Below are 25,228 nucleotides of genomic sequence, written 5' to 3' on the forward strand. Positions count from 1 at the left end.
CGCGATAAATCGAACTCAGAAGTGCTCCCCGTCGACTCCGGTAATCCTGCTCGGCGTGAGGAGTACGCGGAGTCGACGGGGGAGCCTGCCTGCTGCGTCTGGACCACGGTAAGTTCGAACTAAGGTATGTCGACTTCAGCTACGTTATTCACGTAGCTGAAGTTGCGTACCTTAGTTCGAATTGGGGGGTTAGTGTAGACCAGGCCTTAGACTCAAGTCACCAACTCAGCTAACACTGCCATTTGACAGATCTTTCAATTTTGCCAGTCCAGAATGTTCCAGACCTGAAAGGTGCATCAAACACCTTTCTTAATGCTCCATACTCCACCTGAATGAAGAGGGTAAAATTAGCGGGATCAGAAAGGAAGACTCACAAGAGGAGAGAAAAAATAAATGAGGGCAGCCAAGGGCTAGAGAAAACAGAATGAGAAACACAAGAACTTTAAAAAAAAGAGAAATGGAGGAGGTATATAGGGAAAACATAACATAAAGGGATTGAATCTGAGTGGTGCCAAGCACCGTCAACTACCACTTGCATCAATGAGAATTTGTGGCTCAGCGCTGTTCAGGTCCCGGCTACAACTGGGTAAGAAGATGCTGCTTCTGTATGGAGAAAAGGTAAAGAAATGTCTGTGTTCCCCCTCAGGAAAACAAAGGAAGAAAAAAACATTTTTTTAAAGGAATCACAGACAAAGAAAGAAAGAATGAATGAAAATGGAGTGCATCACAATGGAAAATCAGGCCTTCTGTCTAAGTTTTCTATCCCATTGCTTCAATTTACTTTGGTTTTATCTTTTTCTCTTTCTTGCCTCCGTTCAGTTTCCTGTTGCTTTCTTTTCCCATTAGCCCTCTCCTTCTGTTCTTCCTCTGTCTTTTTCTATCCCTTTGTTTTCCCACTTCTCTTGCTTTATTCCTTTCTGCTCCACTTGACAAATTCAAATTCGAAATAAGGCAGTGAGGATAATTTCAATTGGAGCAGCTCAAGGACGTGGCAGATTCTCCGTCCCTTGAAACCTTTTTGGCTCTTTTTAAAAGATATAGCCTACCTCAACCCCAACTTATTCCACTTGACACAAGAAATTACTAGATGAAATTCTATGGCCTGAATTATACAAGAGATCAGACTGCATAATCACAGGACAGAGCTGCCTGTAAAAATCTAATGCTTTCTAGTGAGTCTTCCAGCATAACTCCTTTCTTCAGCTGTCCTGTCAACTATAGTAGTCCAGAAATTTTAAAAAACATTCCTTTCTTGTATAACTTTTTACCTGTAACCACTGTATACACATCTTAGTTGTGGGACCCTGACTGAAAGGAAAACATTGAGACTTCAAATGTGTAGACATCAGATAAAAGCACATGAATGAATAACCAGTTTATTCACATGACATACAGTAGAACAAAACTCTGGAACACAAATGGTGCAAGGTCAGAACAGTCAGGTTTAGTTTACAGGTAGGTAGCAGGTGGTCAGATCTCCAATATGCCCATTTCCTTCTGTACTATACTGGAAGAAGCAATGTTACTTTTCTAAAATAAATGGCCAGTAGTCATATTACAATGCAACAAGATAAATGGTGGCCCTTTAACATGAAATCCACTTCATATGATTGCTTTTACCCTGAATTCATTTTTCCAGGCTTTTCCACTACACTCTAATTTTCTAAAAGCAAAATGAGACCAAAAAAATATATATATACTGATAAACAATAAAAAATGGAGTTCCCCTCTGTACCCATCACCTCCTGCCCTTCTCTAAGAGCTCCACTATCAGTAACACGTGCAAATTCTAAATTCATTGGGGAAAACAAATCGTTTCATTAGAACATATTAAGTCAAATTCTATTCTTCTTTACAGAGGTGTAAATTTGGAGTAACACCACTAAAGTCAGTTGGCCCAGATTTGCTGTGTTGGTTCCACTGGCTTCTTCCAGAAGCTCCTCCTGTCTGTTATGTCCTGCCAGAAGGCCTGTATGTACCCCACAAAAGGAAGGGGCATCCAGAGGAAGTGCTGATTCCTCTTCCGGGCAGCTTTAGCCAGGAAGTTATTGCAGAATTTTAAAGCTGCTCTCCACTGGCAGAACTCAGAAGAGGGTGGTAAGAGCACCACTCACTCACTCCCTCCCTGAGGTGAATCCACCCACCCCCTCAAATGCTGCTGCCTCCCACAGGTTCAGTAGCTGCAAAATGTACCACTCTGTGCCCCAGTGGATTAATCAAACCCAATGGAATTGTTCTTGGTTTATTCTGTAACTGAGAGCAGAATGTAGCCCAATGAACATTAATTCCCTTTCACCTTTGGATTACTGAATTCCTAAGATATAAACTCCCCCTTCATCCTCTTTCACAGCAGTGAGAATGTTAACCATATTCTTTACTTGGAATGTAGCCTTCTTAAAGTACAAGAGTCTGGGTGCTGCCCTCACCAGCCTCACCACAAGAACTGATGCAGGGAGAAAAAAGGATGAGAAAACCCAAACAGATTTGCTGGTCAACACTAAACACATAAACATACGAAACAGAGAACAGAAAAGAAAAGAAAAAAGAAAAAAAACCTACATTAACCCAAAGGAACAGTCTCTTTTCTAGCAACTAAATCTCAACCTCTTCCTTGATTTTACTCCCTGCTCTTCAAAGGGAGGTGAGAATTGCTTTGACAAAGCACAAAACTGACAGTACGAGCCCCAATTATGATTTGACCAATATCACTGTGTCCATTTTGGACAGAAACATGATGAGTTTGGGAATGACTCCAGATCCCCGCCCATGTACCTTTCAATGTATTTTCTCCTTTGAGAGCTGTTTACATTGTTACCGTGCAGTTTAGATTCTGTGTTTTGTAGCAGAAAGCAGAAAAATAGTTGTAAGAATAATTGTGGCTGAGCTCTATCTCGCATTCCTTGCATACCCAAAATTCCTCACGAACGTGGCGTGCACCCTAGCTATGGTTAATCCCAAAATTGTTGCTCTGCTGCCTTCAAAGTCACACAGGTATGGAACTGGAGAAATGTGGGAGGTTCCTTACTATGGAGAACATGAACTCCATTATCACTCTCCTAGCTCCTGAGCTGCTCATTTGATTGGGCTGAGCTTATTATGGACTATGACAAATACCTAGGTTTAAATATGACCAGTTTAACATGTTAATAGCACACTACCTTATCTACACTAGGCTGTTCACACATTAGCGTTAGCTAACCCCTTCCAAGTCCTAATCTAGACAAAACCTTTCTGTCATCAGAGTGGTGAAAATGGGCTTTATCTGGGCCAGAGATGTGGCCTTTAAACCCCCAATGCCATCATCCAACTTTCATTTTCAGAGCACAGTAAATCCCAGACAAGATCAATGAGACAGGAACAACAGAGCAGAATAAGAACATGCATACTAATGGTCCCTTGCCTAACCTCGTTTTATTAGCTATCTTCATTCTCTGGTGCTATGGTTTATTTAGCTTGCCCAGTCAGATTTGAGAAACAGCACAATCATCTGAGGGGGTTTCTCCCCTCTAAATCCTTTGTCAGTGCACCCTGATGTTACTAACAAGCTGTCTCTTGGATGGGTTCAAGGAACCTACCAAAAAAATAAAAATAAAAATATTCTGGACTTTCCATTCATGTAATGGGGAAGAAATTTCAGGAGATTGATGAACTCTAAACTGAAACAAAATGATCAGTATGATTGGAGCAACCTCACGATTGAATGGAGGAAATCATACCTATTGACTCTGACATACAAATATGGAGGCCATCATGGCACTCTGATCATTGTAATCCTATTGCTATGACTTCTTTTAGGACCTGGTTCTGACTGCACACCACTTTTTCTCTGGTGAAACTCCACTGATTTAATTGAATTACTCCTGGTTTACACTTGTATAAACAAAGTTCAAAATCAGGCCCTTTCTTTTTCATCTGCAATTTGTGATGTCCCTAGTCAAGAACAGAGGAAATCAGTGAACATGCAAGTTGGGGGAAATGGTAGGAGGGCATGATTGCAACATGTGGGATAAATATATTTAACTACTGGGCATGGGTGAAATCCAGCACTATCCCAGCAAGATAGAAATTAGAAAATAAACATAATTATCCAGCTATTGTTTAAAAATGAAGTCAAACCCTACTCACCTTAGAGAAGTGAATTATGTCTGAGTGAAAAATGCCAGTCTAAAAGTCCCAGAGAGCTATTCCCATTGCTATTCATTGTACAACATTAAATAAGTCAGCTAAATGGTTACATAAAGGGTTATATTCCTGCCAAAGGCATTAAGAAATACACAAGTGCTACAATAATTGCAGTTCTTCCAATTACAAACACAGTGATCCTCTGAGCATGCAGGTCACAAATTCAACAATCATGGGCTTGCCTCCCTTTGCACTCCATTACAGCACCTCCCTACACCTTCCCTCAACATTCCACGTGGCATCAGGGACCAAATACTTACCCCTACCACTCACCCTCAGGGAAATTAAGGACACTCACAGCTTCACATACACTGACCTGTGAGAGCCATGGTTGCTGTATGTGTTGGTAAAATGCATCTGAATGTTCTTTTTCCTTGATAAGTTCTGTTCCATTAATTTATTACGTTTTTAATGTACTTTTAAAAGTGCTCAGATTTTTCTTTGCACTGGTTTTGTTATTAAATAAAATTCTGTTCTTTGGAAAATAATTCATCTTTATTATTCACAACATATGCTGCAGAGTGCATAGCAGCTCTGAAAGCACCCTTACTTGTTACCGTACAGTGTGACACAGCTCATAGGATCAGTGACAAACACTATGTAATAATCATAAATCTACAGCAAGCACCACAAAATTAATATATGTATTGACAGTGTTATATTCATAGATCTACACCAAGCACCACACAAATCCTAACTGACCCCAAAACACCAGGGCCAGGTAGAGCACAGTACACCACAATGCATTACTGTAGCTCACTGTTAAAGTGCGCTTTCAAAGCCTCCCTGAACCATATAGCTCCATGTTAAGTTCTACTAATAGCCCTTGTGTCTGCCTGCTGATAGTGGGGTGGCGACTGAGCATGCTCAGGAGAAGCCAAGCAGCAAATCTGGGGAGCACGTGCCCCCACATGTCCCCCCCACGCGTCACCTCAGCTCAGGAGCGCCGCCAGCTTTTCTGCCACCCTAGGAGGCAGAAGGTCTCACCCCGAAATGCCGCCCCCCCACAGAGGCGGTGGAAGGTCCCGCCGCCGAAATACCGCTGTGGTCGCCGCCTCACAAATTGTAGCGCCATAGGCGACCGCCTAGGTTGCCTAATGGGTTGTGCCGGCCCTGCCTCAGCTACAGCCCTCCACCTCCATCCTGGTGGCAATTTTTTACCCTTTGCTTCACAGATATTATGCAGGACACAGCAAGCAGCTATAACCATTGGGATGTTTTTTCACTGAGATCCAATCTTATGAGTAAACAATGCCAGCATCCCTTCAATCCATCAAAAGAGCATTCAACTGTCTTTCCACAACTGCTGACCTCGTAGTTGAATCTTTCCTTGGTGCTATCAAGGTGGTTGATATATTACTTCATGAGCAAGGGGTTGGCTGAGTCCCTGAGGATCACTATTGCATTTCAACATTGTCAATGCACCAGTCGAGAAAGAAACTGCTTGTAGCTTTCTGAACAGTCCTGTGTTCTTAAAGATGCAAACATCATGCACCTTTCTTGACCAGCCAACACTGATGTCGGTGAAATGTTCCTAGTGATCCAACACTTGCATAACCATAGAAAAGTAGCCCTTCCTGTTGATGTACTCTGGCAAGATGGCTTGGTGCCAAAATAGGGATGTGCATCTATTGCACCACAACAATTCAGAAACCACATTGCTGCAAATCCATGCACTATGTCCTGCACATTGCCTAGAGTCACAGACCTGCACAGCAGGAGACGATCAATAGCCCTGAACACTTACATGATAACAGCCCCCACAACGGATTTCTCAACACCAAAATGACTTCCCACTATCCAGTAGCAATCCAGTGTTGCAAGTTCCAACAGTGCGCTTGCCACTTGCTTTTCCGCTATCAGTGCAGCTCTCATTTTGGTGTCACTGCTCATCTGGTTCGGGTTATCTTTCGGCTCTGCAAATACCAGAGGATCCTGTGTCCTGAGCTTGCAATGCTTATGACAATAGTGCAGAGCTGTGCAGGCTCCGTGCTTCTGTCAGGCTGCATGGCATGAGTGGTGGGTCGCATAGGCAGGGGGAGGTGTTGCTTCCCCAAACTGCCAGGTGTGATCCCACCCCCTGCCGTCACGCTCCCTGCATGTGGCTGCAGCGCCAGTCCTCCCGGCTCCAAGTCCAGCCCCCAAGTGCTCTGGGACTGCACGCTGCCTGCCCTTCCATGCTCCGGGACTGGGGCCACGCACCGCCCACCCTCCTGGACTGGGGCAGTGCACCACCCGTGCTCTGGAGCTGGGGAGGCTAGGCCACACGCCGCCCGACTTACTGCCCCCGGGCTGAGGAGGCTGGGGCCACGTGCCTCCCAACATTCCTTTGGGGCTGGGGGGACTAGCCGCAGGACTGGGCTGGTGGCAGAGGTGGAGGGGTGGCTCTGGGCTCCGGTGGAGGGGGACTCGGCTTGGACAGAGGGGGGCTTGGCTTTGGTGGAAGGGGCAGGGCTGGGAGCTAGCCTCCCCCAGCCAACAGTTCACGTGATGCCCATGCTGCATGCGTGTGTGGGATTTTGAAAAAAAGGTGTGAAAATTATGGGATATAGATGACATTATGCGATGGAGACTGTCATGTTGGGAAGTTGACTCCTTGAGCCCAGGCACCCTGTGTAACTCATTTCTGCCCCACCATGCATTGCCAAAATTTCCCAAAAGACAATGCACTGGATGGTGGTGGGCTGCACACTGGGTTATTTACTCATGGTGCTCCTGGTGAGCATATCAAGACTGACGCAAGGAGACAAGTATGGACGTGCACAATAGGTATACTAACTGTGGCAGCTTTATGCCAACGTAACTTGCGTCCATCAAAGTTCGTAGTATAGAGATGGTGTAGTGAGGCGGTGTGGCGCCCCTCCGTCCCGCATAGGGCCGAACTTCCCCTAACCCCAACATGGGCGGAGCCACCAGGTCCGGCGCCCGCCCCTCCGAGGTCACGGCCCCGACCCGGAAGTATGAAAGCCCGCCAGCAGAGCTCAGTGGAGCCCAGGCCGGCAGAGAGAGCAGACGTCCCGGGCTGAGCTCCCGCTTGGGAGACAGCCGCAGGCCGCGAACCACCTGCTACCCCACCACGCCGATCGAGCCTACCTCTTGCCCGCTACCCCGAGGAGGACTGGCCAAGCCTGCCCCGGGCCAGCCACCCTGGTGGAGAGCTGCCGGACCTGCCCCCAAGCCCCGCACCAGAGGAACCGATGCTGCTGGACTGGCCCGAACCCGGCGTCGCCAACGAGGTAGGCCCCGAGGGGGAACACAGAAGTAGCCTGGGGGTAGCCGACCCCGGTCAGGCTGCAGAGACCTGTGAGCCAATGTCAGTGTGTTTCGGTCAGGACACCCCACTGACCAGCAGCGGCAGTAACTGCTGCTAGGGCCCCGGGCTGGGACGCAGTGGAGTGGGTGGGCCTGCGTCTCCCCCTGCTACCCCCGCTCACGGATGGCAGGCTTCCCCCTCACCCAACGCTCAGGTAGGAACCTGGGCCCAGGGCCGGCTTTAGCAAGGGGGGGGAGGAACGGGACCCGAGCTGAGGGGGGGGGACCCGCGCCGCGGGGACCGGGCCGGGCCAGAGCCGCTGGGTCCTGTGGGAAGCAGGGGAGGGGGCGGGGCGTTCAGGGGAGGGGAGGAGGGGCCGGGGAAGTGAGCTGGGGGCGGGGTGGACAGCTGTAGCGCGGGGCCCTCTTGGCGCGGGGCCCAATTCAGCCGAATCGGCTGAATCGGCCTAAAGCCGGCCCTGCCTGGGCCTCCTCCAAAGTGGATTGTTGCTCAGCCCCTGCACCAGAGGGCCTGAGCTGTGACTGTTTATGCCCCGCCCTGATCCTGGGCCTACTTTAAATGTTGATTATTGCTCAGCCGCTGCACCAAAGGGCCTAAGCTGTGACTGTTCGTGCCCCGCCCTGATCCAGGGCCTGGGCCTACTTTAAACTGTTGATTATTGCTCAGCCCCTGCACCAAAAGGCCTGAGTTAGCTGATTGTTTGCTCAGCCCTGCCTGAGGGTCTGAGCTCCCTGAACTGGGGGTCGCTCAGCCCCTGCGTAAAGGGGCCTGAGCTTTGACTGTCTGTGCTGTAGTGAGCCGGTGTGGCGCCCCTCCGTCCCGGAGGGTAGAGTCGCGGCGCGAACCTACTACAGATGGCCATAGGTAGATTACCAGTATTGCACAGTGATACCTCTGAAAATAAAATACATTAAATTATGGACTTGCAAAAGTTTAAATACCACACATTTCACATAATGCTAATATAAACCTGAATTGTCATTATATTACCATCATCTGACTAGAAGCTATTGTATATGTAAAGTGTTCAGCATGTTAATTTAGTATAACAAGTTGACGATCTCATGCAGTCAGTAGTTTGGCATATCCATTAAGAGTATTGTAACCTTACATGCCGTTCATCATTGGATTATATATTTACATGCTTGTAAGCAATAGTGGATGAACCTTCTTGAACCCAACAACTTTCATAGAGTAACATTTTTTTTTCATAAATATCTAAATACCTGATCAGGGCAACAGTGCCACCCAGTGGCCAGAAACTGTTGTTCGTACTTACTAAAGAATATCCTTACCACCATCACTTTCTGGTATATTTCTAAATTGAATATGAACACAGAATTTCAATGAGATCAAAGGTAGAAAATTTTCAGCAAATGAACTTGACTCACTCTTTGATCATTTTTTATTCCCCTAATCTTCTTTTATATTTTCAACTTTCTATCACAACAATCCTTGGCACCTTCACATTATTGACCAAGCAAACTGAGGTCTAATATGCAATTCAACAGCATTTCTCTATTGTGTGTAATGCAATGCAATAACTTTAATGCCACATCTGAACAATTCCAAAATGTCAGAGAATAATCTAGTCATCAGTCGCCAGAACTCTGTTGATTTTGATGAAAATCAGAAAAAACAAATGGGGGAAACGGAGCACACATGGATCTCCTGATACCTGGTTTGCAGAGCTACCAGCTTCAACCACTTCTGCAAAAATACGACAGGTGGGAAGAAGGGAGAATGGGGAGGCAAGTAGAGAGGGGAAAAGGAACACACATACAGAGTTCCTGTCTTAGGGGAGGAGAGAGGGAGACACAGAGCCCCTGGAATGGGAAGAAGGGGGGCACACAGAACCTGTCAGGGGGCAGAATGGGGGACCTAGGTATGGGAGGGAAAAGAAATGGGTGGAAAGGGATCGTACAAAGAGCCCTTGGTATGGGAGAGAAGTACTGAGGTAATGCAGGAATAGGAGGCACAAAGAAACCCTTGCTATGGGGGAATGGGGAGGCATGGGGGAGAAAGGGGAATGAGAATGCACACATTGCCCCTAGTATGGGGAAAGGGGGGAATTATGGGGCAGTCAGGACTCCTGGGGAATGTGGGCCCTACTGTGGAGGGAAAGGGAGAAATGAGGGAAAGCGGGTCAATGGGGGACACAAAATCCATGGCTTGACAGAAAGGCAGTCAGAGGGGGTCCTGAAACCCATAACAGGTGACACACACAGGGAGTTTCTGAAGGGTTGGTAATGGAGGAATGCAAGATGCCCCAAGGTCTGTGCAACACACTCAGCCTATGGACAAAGTGTGCAACTCCCTAGGATCCATAAACCAAGAGCATCCTAGGGGCTTCTGTACCTTGAACTGGCTGCTGTCCCTCAGGAACCAGAGGGCAGCTGAGATTTGCACAGGAGAGCCAAGCTTTCACAGAAGTTGCTCTGGACCAACGCAGGTAACAAACACACACACACACACACGCTGGAATTCGGGTACAGCCTGTGTATCAGTAACGTTCAGCTAACTGTGCAAAGCACGTGGCAGTGACCTCCCCGGCTGCGACACCGCCCGCGCGGATCAGGGCACGTTGCTGACCGTGGGCCCAGCAGCGCAGCCCGCGCCTGCGCAGTCGTACCGCGGCGAAGGGGGCACTCGCGCTAATGCGTAGCCACGCCCCCTCACACGCCGGAAGTACGTCTTGCCGGAAGAGGCGGGGTTGCTGCCTGAGCTAGAGAGAGCCGCGTGGCGGGCGCGCTTGTTCTAGTTGCGGAGGGACGGCAGTAGCTGCTCGTCGTGGTGGTGGTGGTGGGAGGGAGGTTTCCTGCGCGCCGGACACTGGGCCCCGTCTCGCTCCCAGCCACGGGGCTACGTTCTTCTGGCGCTCTGCTTGGCGCGCGCTCCCGCCCGGCCGAGGCCTGTTTTCTCAGAGCAGAACATGGCCCCGGGGGAAGGGGGGCGCCGGTGGCGCGACCAGAGGCGGTTGGGGAGGGGGCCGCCACCGCCTTTCCGGTAACGTGGCTCATTGTGTCCCTGCAGGTGGGGACCGGACCGCAGCGGAGCCGCCGCCGGGGGGAGCGGGACGCAGCAGGTAGGAGCCGTCACGCGGGAGGAGGGAGTGTTGAGTTCCGGGGCCCGCACCGCACCATACACGCGCGTCTCATCTGAGGGGTCGGGAGCGAGTCCGGCCCTGCGGCCCCTGCTCTTGCACCGGCCGCCTCCGCGTTCTGCCGCCTGCCGCCAGCAGCAGGTCCGTGTGGCGGCTGGCACCCACCGCGGGCCCTGGGCCTGGTCCCGGCCCCATGTGCGCGTGGGGTGGGGTCGTCTCGGTGTCGCCGTTAGCGTCAGTCCATGAATCCGTGGGACCTGTCTCCTGTGGCAGTCTCCCTTCCTAGCCATGGAAGAGCAGCGTCTTGCTTTTTGGCAAAGCTTTCACTATCTAATTGGTGAAAGTATCTGACTGGAGCAAGTAACACGTGTGTCATGTCCTGCCTCGACAGTAACGTGCCTGACTGATAGAGCCCAGCAATCCTCACTCTCTTCCTTCTCTGTGCTCTATTCCAGGAACCTTGCAGACCCAGAGCAGCCAGCAGTTGCCAGGTATGTGCTTTGCTTTAAATCTGGGTTTTAAATCTTGTAATTATTTAAAAAAAAAAAACCTGCTTGGTCTGGGGTTAAGACTGAAATTGACTTGCCCTGTGTTGTGGCGGGTATTAAAACAACTAGGTTAGACTTGACTGTTCCACAGTGTGGTGGTTGGACTGTGTATCCTAGTCAAGTACAGGCTGAAACAAAAATCCCCAAACCAAGATAAAATAAGTAATTTGGGATAGAAGTCAATAAAAACTGGGAAAATTAAAAGCTAAGTCTATATACAAATGGTTTGATAAGAGCGCATTTGGCTATTAATTCTCATAGTGTCTTCCTTACTAAAAGGAATAGCCTTGTTCATGTTTTAGCTAGTTATATTTTAGCCATTTCCTGTCACTTAAATGGGAGCCTAAATATGCTGTGCTTTTTTGTTTTGTATGTGTTTTGACTCATTGGATGTTTCCTATATGTATTACAAATAAACATTTATGTGATTAAAAAGGCTACTGTGTTTTTTCGGTTTGGTTAATAAAGGTGACCTCAAACTTGTGAGGCTTTTAGAAAACGTACCCAACTTTTGTTGCTTCAGGACTACTTTTAATACTTGAAAATGGGTGGCATAACAAAACACCTTTCGAAAATCAAGTAGTGCAAAATTACTTACTTTCTAGTCAATCCAGCAAGATAACTGTATTTATCTAATTTGATTGTAAACTTCAAAACTGCCTTTAAGTAAACCATAGGATGTAGTGATACTCTTTTAATCTTTGTTGTTGGAAGCACTTTCAGTTACTTCAAACTCTGTTTTTTGCAGGACAAACATTCCTAAGTTGTGAGGACTTCGAAGAAGGTGGGGTAAACAACACAGCCAGACTTGTAGAAACTTGAAGTAAAACAAGTTTGCCCAAGGGCCATTTTAAAAAAAACAAAACACCCTTTTGATTGCTGGTTGAAAGGAGAGCCAGCAGTGAAAATTGTACTATTTGCTTTTGAAAGTGGTGCAACATAACCCAACCCAAGAAAGGCTGCAGCCAGCCAGCAACATGAGCAAGTGTTAAAAGACCTGTCTAATAAATGCTAAAATCTGGTTTGGGTGTGGGTTGAAAATTGGAGTTTTTTGGATGCATCCTAAAAACTTGAGATGATATTTGGTTCATGAAGACTGTGCTTTAAGTGTCTTTTCATAGTTCCACACACAGCCTCCTGGAAGCTGCAGTTCACTGCCTTTAGACTTCCATGCCAGCTGACTTGATGCGGCAGTGTGTCTGGCAGTCCAGCAACTAAGAGGGTAGTTAGCACAAAAGCAAAAGAGTTTCTAAAGCTCCTGCTTCTGCCGCAAAAATCATCATCTCCCTTCGTCCCCTTTAAATATGTATATACAGAACATGTAACTTAGGTTTAGGGAGAAATTAAAACTTTAAAATTTTTATTTTTCTCCTGTAAAAAACTAATTCTAAAAGTGACTTAATTTTACAGCACCCCTAAATTCTTGTTGAATTAATTCTGCTGACTATTTATAATCCAGATATTGGCCAAATAACTTGAGATCATGTGCTGCATTTGTTAAAGAGGTGAAACTAGAAAGAATAAAGGAAACTGCCACTCTTCAGAACAGCCACAATTCTTCTCAGAAATTAAAGTCCTTGCTAACTATAGCAGGAAAACCACACCACTACAGATATTTAAAGTATTATATTCACGGAAGTTCTAGGCCATTTGAATAAAATGCACTGATTACACAATTTCTTGTATATTCTTATTGCAAGTGTCATACTTTCTTTTTTAGAGTTACTGCCACGTAGGGCCAGATCTACACAAGGAGTGCTGTGCCAGTATAGATATGTCAGTATACAGTTTATACTGGCAAAAGCAGAGTTTTGCTGCTGTCTGGGGTGGGCACTTAGGCCAGCACAACTATGTTCTCAGATCACACCGGATCACCCCACATTGATGTAGCAAAAATTTATAGTGTAAACTTGACCTAATGCAGCTCATTGGTGCAGGATACTTCCAGAAAACTGAATGTGCCAATGCCTGCCATGGTTATTTTGAAATTTTACAGAATGACCTAAGTCATGAAGAATATGGTATGTTGTGGTTAAACAGACTTCCATGAGAATATTGTAATTAAAGCCCTAGTCCTGAACAGTAGTTGAGCACCATTCCAGGCCCATAGTTAGTAGATACTGAACAACTGAAGGGGAATACTTAGCTCAGGGGTTGGCAACCTATGGCACGCGTGCCAATTTTTAATGGCATGCTGCTTCCTGCCCGAGTCCCGAGGACATGCAGCCAGTGAGGGGCAGAGCCTGCGCCGCCCCAGAGAGGAGCTGCCTCAGCAGCCTGCCTGTGGGCTCCTGCATCCCCTCACTCGGCAAGGAGCCAGCTCATCTGGGCTGCCTTGGTGTAGCTGGCCATGGTGGATTGGCGGCGCGCCGCGGGAGCGGGTTCACTGCCGGATCCAGTCCCGACTCCTGGTGGCAGTAAGCGCCGGCTGCTGAGCGTCCCCGGGAGGAGGCACCCGGCTGCGGCCATGGATCAGTACTTGCTGGGAGGAGTGGAGAGCCCGGCGGCGCTGAGTGCACAGCAGGTGCGGGCCAGTGGGAATCAGTGGTGGCCAGAGAGCCCTGGGATGAGGAGCTTGCATATCGTGGGGTCATGCGCCGCTCAGAGCGGCTCCTCCAGACACAGCCAGAGGGGACTCTCTCACGGGGGGGTGCTAGTTGTGCTTGTGCGGTGCGCCGCAGGGCCACAAGTGGGTGAACCAGCTGGGGCCCGCAGGAGTGGGGGAAGCCCTCTGCCATGACTCCCCACTCACGCACCCTGAGCCCTGACCCCCCTGCACACCTAGCCCTCTGCCCTGAGCCCCCCCACACACCCAGCTCCCTGCCCTGAGTCCCCCCACACACCCAACCCTCTGCCCTGAGACTCTCAGCCTCACACGTCCCCCAGGCCCATGCCCTGTGCCCCCCCCACACACCAGGCCCCTGCCCTGAGCCCTGTACCCCCTCACACACACCCAGCCCTCTGCTTGACTCCTTCACCCCCCCAAGACTCCAGCCCTGACTCTGGCACACCCACACATACCCACCCACCCCCGCCCTGACACCTGCACCCCCCTCACATGCCCCCAGCCCTCTGCCCTGACTCTTGCACCCCCACAAATACCCAGTGCCCCCACACCCCAGGCACCCCCCCACATCCCCACCCTGAGCACCAAATGGGAGCTCCTGCACACACACACACTCCACATTCCCACCTGCACCCCTCGCACCAAATGGGAGCTGCCCAGGTAAGTGCCCCACACCCAAATCTCCTGCCCCAACCCTGAGCCCCCTCCCTCATTCTAGCTCCTGGCCAGACCCTTCACCCCCAGCCCTGTGCTCAGTGCAGAGAGAGGAAGAGAATGGGCCAGAACCAGGGAGAAGGTAGGTACCCACTGTACGTGGGCAGGACTGGGACCCCTGACCGGCAGCGGGCTGAGCGGGTCTGGCAGCTGGCATCCTGGCTGGCAGGAGCCGGCGGATGGAATCCCTGAGCGGCTGTGGGGTCCTGGCCACCAGCCCGGCACAGCTCGCAGCCGATCTGGGGTTCTGGCTGCCGGACCCTTGCCAGCCGGGGTCCCGGCCACAGGCCCCGCTCAGCCCACTGCCAACCTGGGGTTCTGGCTGCTGGCCCCTTGCCATCCGGGGATCCAGCCGCAGACACCGCTCAGCCCACTGCCGGCCTAGGTGAACAGAACCCCAGACCAGCAGCGGGCTGAGCGGGCTGGCAGCGTAAGATCAACATTTTAATTTAATTTTAAATGAAGCTTCTTAAACATTTTGAAAACCTTGTTTATTTTACAATACAACAATAGTTTAGTTATAGAATATATAGACTTATAGAGAGAGACCTTCTAAAAAACATTAAAATGTATTACTGGCACGTGAAACCTTAAATCAGCGTGAATAAATGAAGACTCGGCACACCACTTCTGAAAGGTTGCCGACCCCTGACTTAGCTGCTTGTAATTTATCATATACGTGAAACACATCAAAGGATAACTAATGTTAAGCTCTTAAATAGTCAAGGATTTCTCTTTTAGATTTCAAGGAGGTTCACCTAGATAATTCAGGAAACAGGTTTTGTCATTATTAATGCTTTAAGTCTTTAGATGTAATGCACTACTATTTTCCCTTTTTAAATCTCCATAACAGGAGGGGAGTTTTGCATATGTCTTGTGAGGGAGGGAAACAATGTGCCTTTCACTGAAAGGCATTCTTTTGAATATCTGCATTCAACCAAGCTTTTCACTTATCCGTTGGGAAAGCTTTCGTTTGAACAGATACAACTGTACTGAAATGTTTTCCAATAGTTACTTTTGAAAAGCAGAAAACACCAAATTATTGGTTATTAAACTTCTATTTTTTTTTTAAAGCTTTGCCAAAGTCCATTTAAGAATGCTCAATAAAGTAGCACATCTGTCATATAAATGCTAGTGGTCCTTCAGTTACTCCTCATCCCTGTGTTTGAGCAATGCACTAACACCTCGTAAAGAAAACAAGCTTTAAACATTAGTATCTGTTACTGTTAATTTGCTACTTTAATTTTAAATTTAGCAAAAGAGCAGTTTAAATTTGTTTGGATTCATAATCATGAGTTTTGAACTCAGTTGTTCACAATCAGGCTGTTTTAAAATATGTAACTATGCTAGGTCAAATAGAATGATATCCAATATTAATATTCTAAGCAAATCCCTTAAAAGCAGTTGTTCTTCCATGTGGGAATAAATGTTCTTAAAGCACAGCTATTGTACTTAAGCAGAACAAATGATAGTGTTAAAACAAATGTGGTTTATCTAGCTTGAAGCTGGGACTGTACACCCAAACTGGTAAATTTAAAATGGTTAATGGATAGAATGCCTCATTTTTAATAACTACTTTGGATAGTCATCCTTTAGTCACTCAAAACTCCCTCTAGTAGGAAGAGTAAAGTACGTGGTCATTACAGATGCTGTCTAATCACCCTGATCTATGTAGAGTGACTAATGCCTGAGAGTGTACTTGTGGCCTCTTCCATGCTAGTCAGATTTCCTCCTTTCCCTGTTAAAGCGGAGTCCAGGTGGTGGTGGCAACAGTAGCAGCTGACAACATTGGACTCCTAGGGTCAAAACTACTGCCTGTTTTGTGGGACAGGAAGGGGCAAGGCCTCCACTTCTGTGAAAGAACACTACAAAAGGACCTTTTTGGTGCGGGGGTGCTGAGGGAAGTGCATGCACTACTTCCCATGGGTATTTCTTCCAAATTGTAATTACACCGCAGTGATTACAGGTCACAAAGTTTACCAAAGTGTTGGTAAACTGGAACCATGTGAATGCATAATTAAGAGAATTTTATACTAAGTTTGTGGGATATGCCCATCTTCCACTTGTTCTAAGTGTACCTCTGTTTTGTATTGAAAGGGAGTTGAACACCTGTCAGGATCACTTTTTGTCTGATAGCATAACATCAATGTGTTAGCCAAAAAAAAAAAAAAGCAAATATAAGGCAAAAACATCATCACTGAGAATACTGACTCCTTCAACTCTGATGGTGGATCAGTGGCCAGCTACAGAGAAGCAGCAATTCATGGGGTGCTGGGTTCTCATTTTTAGCTGCTTCTATGGGTGAAAAAACACCTGAACAAGCAGCTGTAACAAAGAAACCAGGAAATCTTCCTTCACTAGGGGTTGCTGCTACAGAAGAGAGAAAGCAAGATGCCCTTGCCCATGATCTGTCAAGTACCAACTGCAGCTGCTCTGGGAGAAATTTGGAAAGTGCTATGGGGACAGATCCTTGAGTAGGACTAGAACATGCAGGACAGATGACTGGCTTGACAGCTAGGCAATATGAGCAAGGAGTGTGGAGGAAGTGAAATGGGGCTGAGACAGCTTTTGCAGAGCTCCTGCAGTAAAACATTGGAAGGGAATAGAACTGCACTACAGGGATGCATTTAAGGAAGAACACATCAAAGGAAAAATACCTAAACACTTCTCATGTAGAAATACCTGATAAATAGGTGTACAAATGTAAAGATTATTGAGAGGGGCTGTCAGTGACCACTATTAAGATGTAGCGCAGGCTGAGAAATCTTAAGAACCTCAATAAAGGCAAGCTTTAGGAGTTTATAAATAGTAAATCACTTCTATTTAAAAACTAACAGGTGAAGGTAATGTGCAGAGGTGTTCTCTCCAGTGCAAATATAAACTACAGGGTAATAGCAAACCAATGAGATGCCATTGTTAGTAGGCCTGGTCTGAATCAAAGATCTGGTGAGGTGTGTCAGTGTTTATGAATGTGGGGGAGGGGTGTTGCAAATAATTGAGCTCGGGGAAAGAACATGCAGAGATTGGAGCAGAAAATAAAGTAAATTTTTTCTAGCATTTGTGAACAATGTTGATCTATTTAGGGAAGTAAATACTTTCTAACTCTATTTGCATTTGGAATTTTAATACCAAAAGACACTTAAGCCAGCAACTGGTTACACTAAGACATGTAATCGTTCAACTGCATGGACCTGTTGTCTGGAATTTATTGTAGTCAGTCCTTGACCATTTTTTAAAGCCCTCCTGGCTCAAGTACTATTACTAAATTTTTACTGTCCAATGTTTTGTGACATATCAGAGTTTCAATGTTTTGTAAATTTCACAATTGAGAACCCCAGCTTTCTGATACTCCGCAAGCTCTGGGCTTCGCAATCATTTGTTTCTGATCACCCATTTTTGTCTTCATTTTAATAATTTTAGTGGCTGTTATTCTGCTGTTCAGAGCCAACATCTGCTTTCATACCCTCTGAAAATTTAGTCTTAAGATTCCAAGTGGCTTACAAATATTTAAATCTAACTCTAGAGCTTGATCAAATGTTTTTTTTTTTAACTTGGATGTCAACATAATTAATGAGAATTTTATGTCTGCTATTTTGTAATGTGACAGCGCTAATAACCTTGCCCATGGGTGAGTATAAGTATTCCAAGCACTCGTACATTTTTCCAAGCACTGGTTCTGCACATTTATCACTGAGAAGGAAAATGTTTTAATTCATGACAGCACTGTTGTGTTTAAAATAAACAAACTTTATATTGAGAGATTCTATCATGGACCAGCAAGCTCATAGTCCCTCTCTGTACAGAACTGCTGAAACTGTATCTAGAAGCTTGTGTCTAATTGGTGATATCTAAAAGGATGTTGACAAATTAGATAAAATACATAGAATAATAAAAAGCATTGAGGGGTTGGAGAAGCTGATGTGTGTGTTAGTGGCAGGGGGAAGCGGGGGTTCAAATACTACATGCAGCTTGACCTGAAGCAATGTTTCCCAAAATGTGGGGCACATCCCGCAAGGGGGTTGGGGTGGAAAATATATAAATTGAGTTGTTGGCCTTTAACAGTGCATGATGGTGTTGAAGGGGAGAGTGAATGGTTACATTTTCGTTGAGGAGGGGTCAGCTTTCAGAAATGTGGGAAATATTGACTCAAAGGGTGCTTAGTAGAGTACATCAAAGTAAGCTAACTTTTGTAGCTGTAATTCTCACTAGCAAAAGCAATGATGGAAACTAGGATACATATCTCTCAGGGGTTTGTCACTAATCTCATCCACTGTGATAAAATGCCCCAAGTCTTGTCTGTGGCTTCCACCATTGCTAGTGATGCATTATTACTCCATTTCATAGCCGTAGAGACAAGGTTCTAATATTTTTAACTCAGAGTTAAAAATGGGTAGACCAAAAGTGTGCAAAACATTGGAGAGTATATTGTAGTTAGCAATCCTGCATTGGCAGAGGTATTTATCTCAAGTCTGTATTGTTTCTTAATTTCTAATAATATATCATGACTGGTTTAGCTGGTATTTTAGATTCCAGAAGAAAATTACACTCAGTGATTATTCCCTAAAGAAAATGAAAAGCTTTGGAGAAAATTGATTCACAAAATTCTTCAAAGTACACTTTTCCACCTATTAAAATTCATACCATTGTTAACTGATTAAATATAGTGTGACACACTTCCTGTATTAAAGTTTGTACATACATTATTCACTGATAATATATGTTGACTTTTACCTATGAAGAAGGGTTCCAATAATGGGGCAGCTTTTATTATACCAGTTCACACTATACAGGTTCACTGACAAAAAAAAAATATATTAAAACATAAGATAACTCCATTTACTTTAGATAATAAAAAAGGCATGTTGTCTGAATAAAAGTTTTAGTGCAACATTTTAAAATCTAGTTCAGCAGTTCTCAAACTAGCAACCCGAGGATCCCCATTTTGATTTAAAATTTTTTGCAGACCCTCATGCCTGACGCTCACCCCCAAGCCCTGCCCCTATTTCACCCCTTTCCTGAAGGCCCCACTCCTGCCCCTCCTCCTCCCTCTCCTGAGTGCGTGCCATCCGTGCTCCTCCCACTGCCTCCTGCGCTCAGCATGCAGGAGGTGCTGGGAGGGAGGGAGAGAAGTTGATCAGGGCCCACGGACCCCCTGCAGTATCCTCACAGAACTCCAGGGGTGTGCAGAAATGCTGATCTAGTTAATTACTGAAGTCAAGCTTCTCATGAAAAGAGCCCAGTAAGCAAAAAACTAATGGCCTGCTAGGAAATCTAAACGGATACTACTCTGCTACATGATGACTTTTCTTAAATTTTCCAAATCTGATCCTTGGTGATTCAGACAGTTCCACATCCCCACCCCTAGCACCTTTCTTTCCTAGCTTATTGCGCTGTATAGTCTACGTCACTACAAAATTCTCAAATCAATGCACCTTGTATGGCAAGGGTTCTATGATACAGATTTTTTTGTTAAATTTTCTTCCCTTTCATTCAGCAGATTCACTTTAGTTATTTTAAACAAAAAAGATGTCTGTATATAAGCAATGAAACCTTAACTTTTAGATTGCATCAGCTGATGGTTTCACATAATAGTAGGCTCTCCAGATGTCGAACCCAATATATTTATTTGAATTTCTAACATACAGTGTTTTATGTTATCCAAATAGTGCAAAATTACAGAAAGTTGTACAAATACTGTATAAAAGCATCTGATTATACTAATATAGCACCAATTCCAACAAGATGTTTAAATTGGGAATGGCCCTTTAAAACATATTCATTGCCATTAAATTGAGGGCCAAGTCTGAATAAGAATTAAATCACATATAGGGAGTCTACAATATTGCCACAACTCTTGCATGCTAACTAAGGTGTGCAATTGGGTAACAGTAACAGAACTGGACGTGTATATGGACATACAGACATGAGTGTAACACATAGTTACACATCTATCATACATTAGTACAAACATTGCATTTTGTGCACAAAAGGCCACAACACATTGTCACAACTGGAATTTCCACAGTAGGGAAGGGAAACACATACCATTAAATAGTAAAAAGTAACAGAGGGTCCTGTGGCACCTTTGAGACTAACAGAAGTACTGGGAGCATAAGCTTTCGTGGGTAAGAACCTCACTTCTTCAGATGCAAGTAAATAGTAGTTACTTGTCACAATATTGCACAATCATACATTGGCAATGTGGTGACACAGAACTGCCACATTTCACACACTTGAATGTTCCTTGGCCCACAAAGGCTTCATTACATCTTTTAAAAAGTGATAGTTTGTCAAAGGTGGCTACAGCAGGGAAGGGGAGGGACAGAGAAGCCAACCCCTTGCTCACACAGGAGAGGGAGATTGAGTTCTGATTGGTTGCTCCGTCCCTGGAGGAAGCAGGGCAGCGAGGGAGACAGCCAACTAGAAGGTGGCTTTCCCCCAGGTCCTCACATGTACTTTTTCAAAAAAATTCCACAGCACACCTGTTTGAGCATGGTGGCATATCAGGGGCATATCATTCCCAGCTGGGAAACACTGCTCTAACTTACATTGTTGGAAGAGGTGTTTGCTGTAAGGCACCACAATGCAGTGAGTACCTATAAGTGTGGAGTACCTTTAAATGTGAATATGCAGACCCATCTCAAAGAACTATTATAAGTAAGTAACCTTCATTTTTATTCAAGGAAAATTTTTGGCTTATTCTGTCTCCTTTAGGCCAGTGCTTTTGGTGCATCCATAGTTGTTAGTGGATGTCAGGATAGGACAATGTAATTCCCACCAAAAATTGCATGTGCCCTGTTTTTTGGCATTTCTTTAAATGAAGATACTCTGTGTTTCTGAAATTCAAATATGCCCCTATCTCCCCCACCTGCTTTTATTTTTTAATCTGGCACCCGTAGGTGTACAGGGCACGTTATTTGCCGGAATTTTATTCTACCCCACTGCACTGACCAGTTGTACTTGGACATTGTGCATTATTTGGAGAGTGGGAGGGACACTAACCTGTGTGGACATTTGTTCTGAAGAATTGGGTTTTAATTATTGGCAGGTCTTGCAATCATCTGCTCTACTGAAGTGTGTAGACCTACTGTGTTACCAAGAATGATCCAGGGACAAATGTGACCTGTGCATGCAAAGCCTGTGCTGTGCTTATACCTGAAACATACATGAGACAGAATAGAAGGACAATGCCTTTTTTCAGATTAGAGGAGTTCTAAGTGGGGCAACCATTGAACTAAATAGGTTACTCTGGAAGTGAGGATTATAAGTAATTCTGGGAGGAATCTGAAGCATAAATGCCAGTGCAGTCTTCTCGTGGGGCGTAACTAGTATATTGAACTCTCAAATTGTCCCAATCCAATATTGGAGTAAAATGTTGGCCCCCTTTCCCCTCCAATCTTATGTATATTGCATTTTCCCATTTAAATATAAACTTTTGCTCAACATGAAGGAAACTGCACATTAATAATCTGTAACTGTACAAATAGTGTGAATATGCATCCTTGATTCAACAAAAATAAAAACATGCAAAACAGAAGAATGTGTCCATTTCCCACCCAGGGTGGGCCCAGCTGTGCATTGGCTGTGCTGTTCAAGCTGCCCCGTCTGACTCAGAAACTTCCTTTTATTAATGCTTACTGTTTCTGAGTGATCACAATTTGGTCACACTTTTTATCCAGGGTACAAAGGAAGACACTTTAGTGTAGACACCTGGAGAGTCTTTGATTCCACAGCCATAACCCCAGGAAGTCACCCCATACACAACCCAGCTTCCCCCTGGACGTTCACACATGAGAGGTCCACCACTGTCTCCCTGACAACTGTCCACATGTTTCTGTTCTTGGAGGTTTCCAGCACAGAGCATCCTCCCTGTGAACCTTCTCTTATAACGCTCTTCACAAAGTCTCTTAGGAAGTAGGGGGATGGCAGCTTGTTGTAATGTTCTTGAATAGGCCTTTCCTGCAAAGAAAGGCCAAATAACTGGTATTGAGATACTTATGATCACCAAATCAGGTATGATTTAACTGAATTTATTACTGTGGCTTAAATATTGCTATACAGTGTTACAACATTAAGTAAAAGTGAAAAGGATGCATACCTCAACTCCCTCAATAGACTGCAAATTGTAAGTAAGGCATTTGGTTTAGCAGCACTTGTATCACAGATACTTCACAAGACAGGATTTTTTGTTATATTTTAGGTAATTGATTCTACAAAAATATAAGCTGTAATACTTAAATGTAGTGGGGAAGCTATTCTTAGATGGTTTAATGGCTATGGGGCTATTGGCAGAAGAGATTTTCATCTCTAGATCACTGTTCAAAGCCACCTTATTTGGTAATGATAAGAAGTCTTTACCATCTAGCAAGCTACTAGGTGTTAATATATCAAATGAGTTCATGCTTTCAGTCTGGTTCCTAGTAAACAGCTGGCTAACTATAAATCTGCTCTTACAAAAAATTACCATCATTATGTGATAGTCTCCCTGAGAAATTAAAGTCAATGAGACCATTCTACCTTGTTCTCCCAAGAAATGATTCCTCAAGGTTAGAATTGAGAGACAAGGTAGAGACGTTAGCACTGCTACTGCATAAATAGACTCCAGAGTTGTCAGTCTAGCACAGGGATCGGCAACCTCTAGCATGCGGCTCGCCAGGGTAAGCACCCTGGTGGGCCGGGCCAGTTTGTTTACCTGCCACGTCTGCAGGTTCAGTCGATCGCAGCTCCCACTGGCCGCAGTTCGCCGCTCCAGGCCAATGGGGGCTGCAGGAAGCAGCGCGGGCCGAGGGATGTGCTGGCCGCGGCTTTCCACCACCCCCATTGGCCTGGAGCTGTGAACTGTGGCCAGTGGGAGCCGCAATCGGCCAAACCTGCGGACGCAGCAGGTAAACAAACTGGCCTGGCCCGCCAGGGTGCTTGGCCTGGCCCGCCAGCATGCTTACCCTGGCGAGCCGCGTGCCAAAGGTTGCCGACTCCTGGTATAGCACCTTTCATAAACATTACACTTAATTAAACAAAAGTTCTGTCTCAAATCTCAATGTTGTTTCAACATATTTTCAGTCTCATTTTGTCAAAACAAAATATTGGTCTCTAGTGAAGTTCATTCAGAAGGAACTAGATTGTTGTGTAGGCTGAACATTTTTGAATGGTGCACTAAGTAGTGGCAAATCTTCAAATTCAACTAACTTCAAAAGATTTATTTTATGTAAATATATATATAAATATGTGAGAATTTTTGGAATACCCCAAATGGTTATTTCACTTTAGAAGTAGAGGTCCAAGCACGATTCCATATTTTAAGTCGTTAGAACATTTTTTCTGTAACACATCATAAAAACTCATCTCGTACCTCATGATTCTCTCTCAGTTGAAAAAAAGTGACAGCAGCAGCATTTTTTGTTTTTAAAAAAAATCCTTAATTATCCTTGTATAACAACTTGATTACAGAGAACATTTAAAATCTCAGTAAATGTTGCAGTGATGTAATTTATTGCATTTAAAGTAAGTTTTGAAGTAGCTAGTATTTCCATTTAAATAGAAGTTCTAAGCTAAGTGGTACTACTTCAGAGCTCTTATACAGTGAATTAAATAAAACGCTAAGAGGTGTATTTTTTTGGCAAAACATACAGTACTGCAAACCTTTCTTCCCAGTTTTTAGTTCTCCATATTTTCAGTATGTTCTCATAGATATCTGTGCATACATGCATACAGATTAATGAATGTAAAAAGAGAGAACTGATATTTAACCACATTTTCTTGCCAACTTTAGTGAGTCAGAAGACTAAAGGATAAAAAGTTGGCTTCTTTTTGCACTGTCATGAACCAAATAAAAACATAAAAGTAAAACATGGTTATTAATTTACAAAGGAACAGAGTCCTGGGGAGAAGGAACTCCTATCCACACTCAATAAAGTAACAGGACCTGCTAGTTATCCAAAAATCTGATTGTAAATGTGTTTTGCCTCCCCTGCATCTTTAGTAGATCTTCTTTCACGCAAATCTAGCTGCTGAAATTTGGGATTTGGAAAATGGCAGTGGCAGCAATAGAGGAGAAAGAAAGTGTGCTGGATTCTCCATTACACACGTGCTGTGGTCATTTTTCACTTGACATCCTGGTGTCATTTAAATAAATCAGTATAAGCATTTCTGGTCCTCATTAATAAGACTGAATATGGCAGAGCTGGTATTGTGTTTTTAAAGGGGTGTGAATGTGTGGGCTCCCATTTGATGGGAGGCTGTAGGAGTGAGTGGATGATTTAACAGTACCAATTATGTAATTAATCCTACAGTCTGGGAGAGTGAAGAGACAAGGTTATAAGCACAAACAATTAAAAGAAACTAGTGCTTTTATTCCTCTATAATGATGGAGGGTGGGATGGGGAGAACAAACAAACAAAAGCTTTTATCCTATTTTAAAATGACGGAACCTGGTACAGTTATTCCACCTTGAATATTAGAAATAGCAAACTGAACAACTGATTGTTTAAGAAATAGTCCACATCTTTATTGTGGGTGAGGCAGAGGAAAATTTGGGTGTATTAATATATAAATCACTCTTACCTGTGTCACCCCACCCAGTGATGTAACAGTTGGGGGCAGTTTTCTGTGGCCTCTCTCGCCTCAGTGGCAAACATGCGGGTAAGACATGGGTGCTGAATCTGGCGCACTGTTCTTCTGGTCCCTGCAACCTCACTAGTGCAATGTCATAGTCGTTGCTGTCAGGCCTGTATTCTTTGTGCAGCATGATCTGTTGGACTCCAATTTCCTCCTCATACTCCTCAGGAACCAGTGTGTGATAATCCCCAACTCGTACGACATAGTTCCGAGTATTGTTGCCATAC

The 25,228-nt window shown here is 45.1% G+C and overlaps 1 protein-coding gene, 1 long non-coding RNA gene and 1 other non-coding gene across 5 annotated transcripts in view; 2 read left to right on the plus strand and 1 right to left on the minus strand.

The window, feature by feature from the left end:
- Positions 1–10,159: 10,159 nt before the first annotated feature.
- Positions 10,160–12,134, plus strand: LOC128838039 (uncharacterized). The gene is made up of 3 exons (XR_008445078.1): positions 10,160–10,541; positions 11,015–11,050; positions 11,856–12,134. It is a non-coding gene; the product is annotated as an uncharacterized LOC128838039 (long non-coding RNA).
- On the plus strand, positions 10,798–10,928 carry LOC128838763 (small nucleolar RNA SNORA24). Its single transcript, XR_008445267.1, has one exon. It is a non-coding gene; the product is annotated as a small nucleolar RNA SNORA24 (small nucleolar RNA).
- Positions 12,135–19,994: 7,860 nt separating the features above from the next.
- The window catches only part of PRSS12 (serine protease 12), a 72,084-nt gene continuing 66,850 nt past the window's right edge, over positions 19,995–25,228 (minus strand). For all 3 annotated transcript variants that reach the window (XM_054030502.1, XM_054030501.1, XM_054030500.1), the window contains 2 exons: positions 24,948–25,228; positions 19,995–22,346 (listed from right to left, as the gene is read on the minus strand). In XM_054030502.1, coding sequence (XP_053886477.1) covers positions 22,039–22,346; positions 24,948–25,228 — 589 coding nt within the window. In that variant the 3' untranslated portion in view covers positions 19,995–22,038. The remainder of the gene's footprint in view (positions 22,347–24,947) is intronic.

This window comes from Malaclemys terrapin, chromosome 5 (genome assembly GCF_027887155.1).
Source record: "Malaclemys terrapin pileata isolate rMalTer1 chromosome 5, rMalTer1.hap1, whole genome shotgun sequence".
Taxonomy (NCBI): Eukaryota; Metazoa; Chordata; order Testudines; family Emydidae; genus Malaclemys; species Malaclemys terrapin.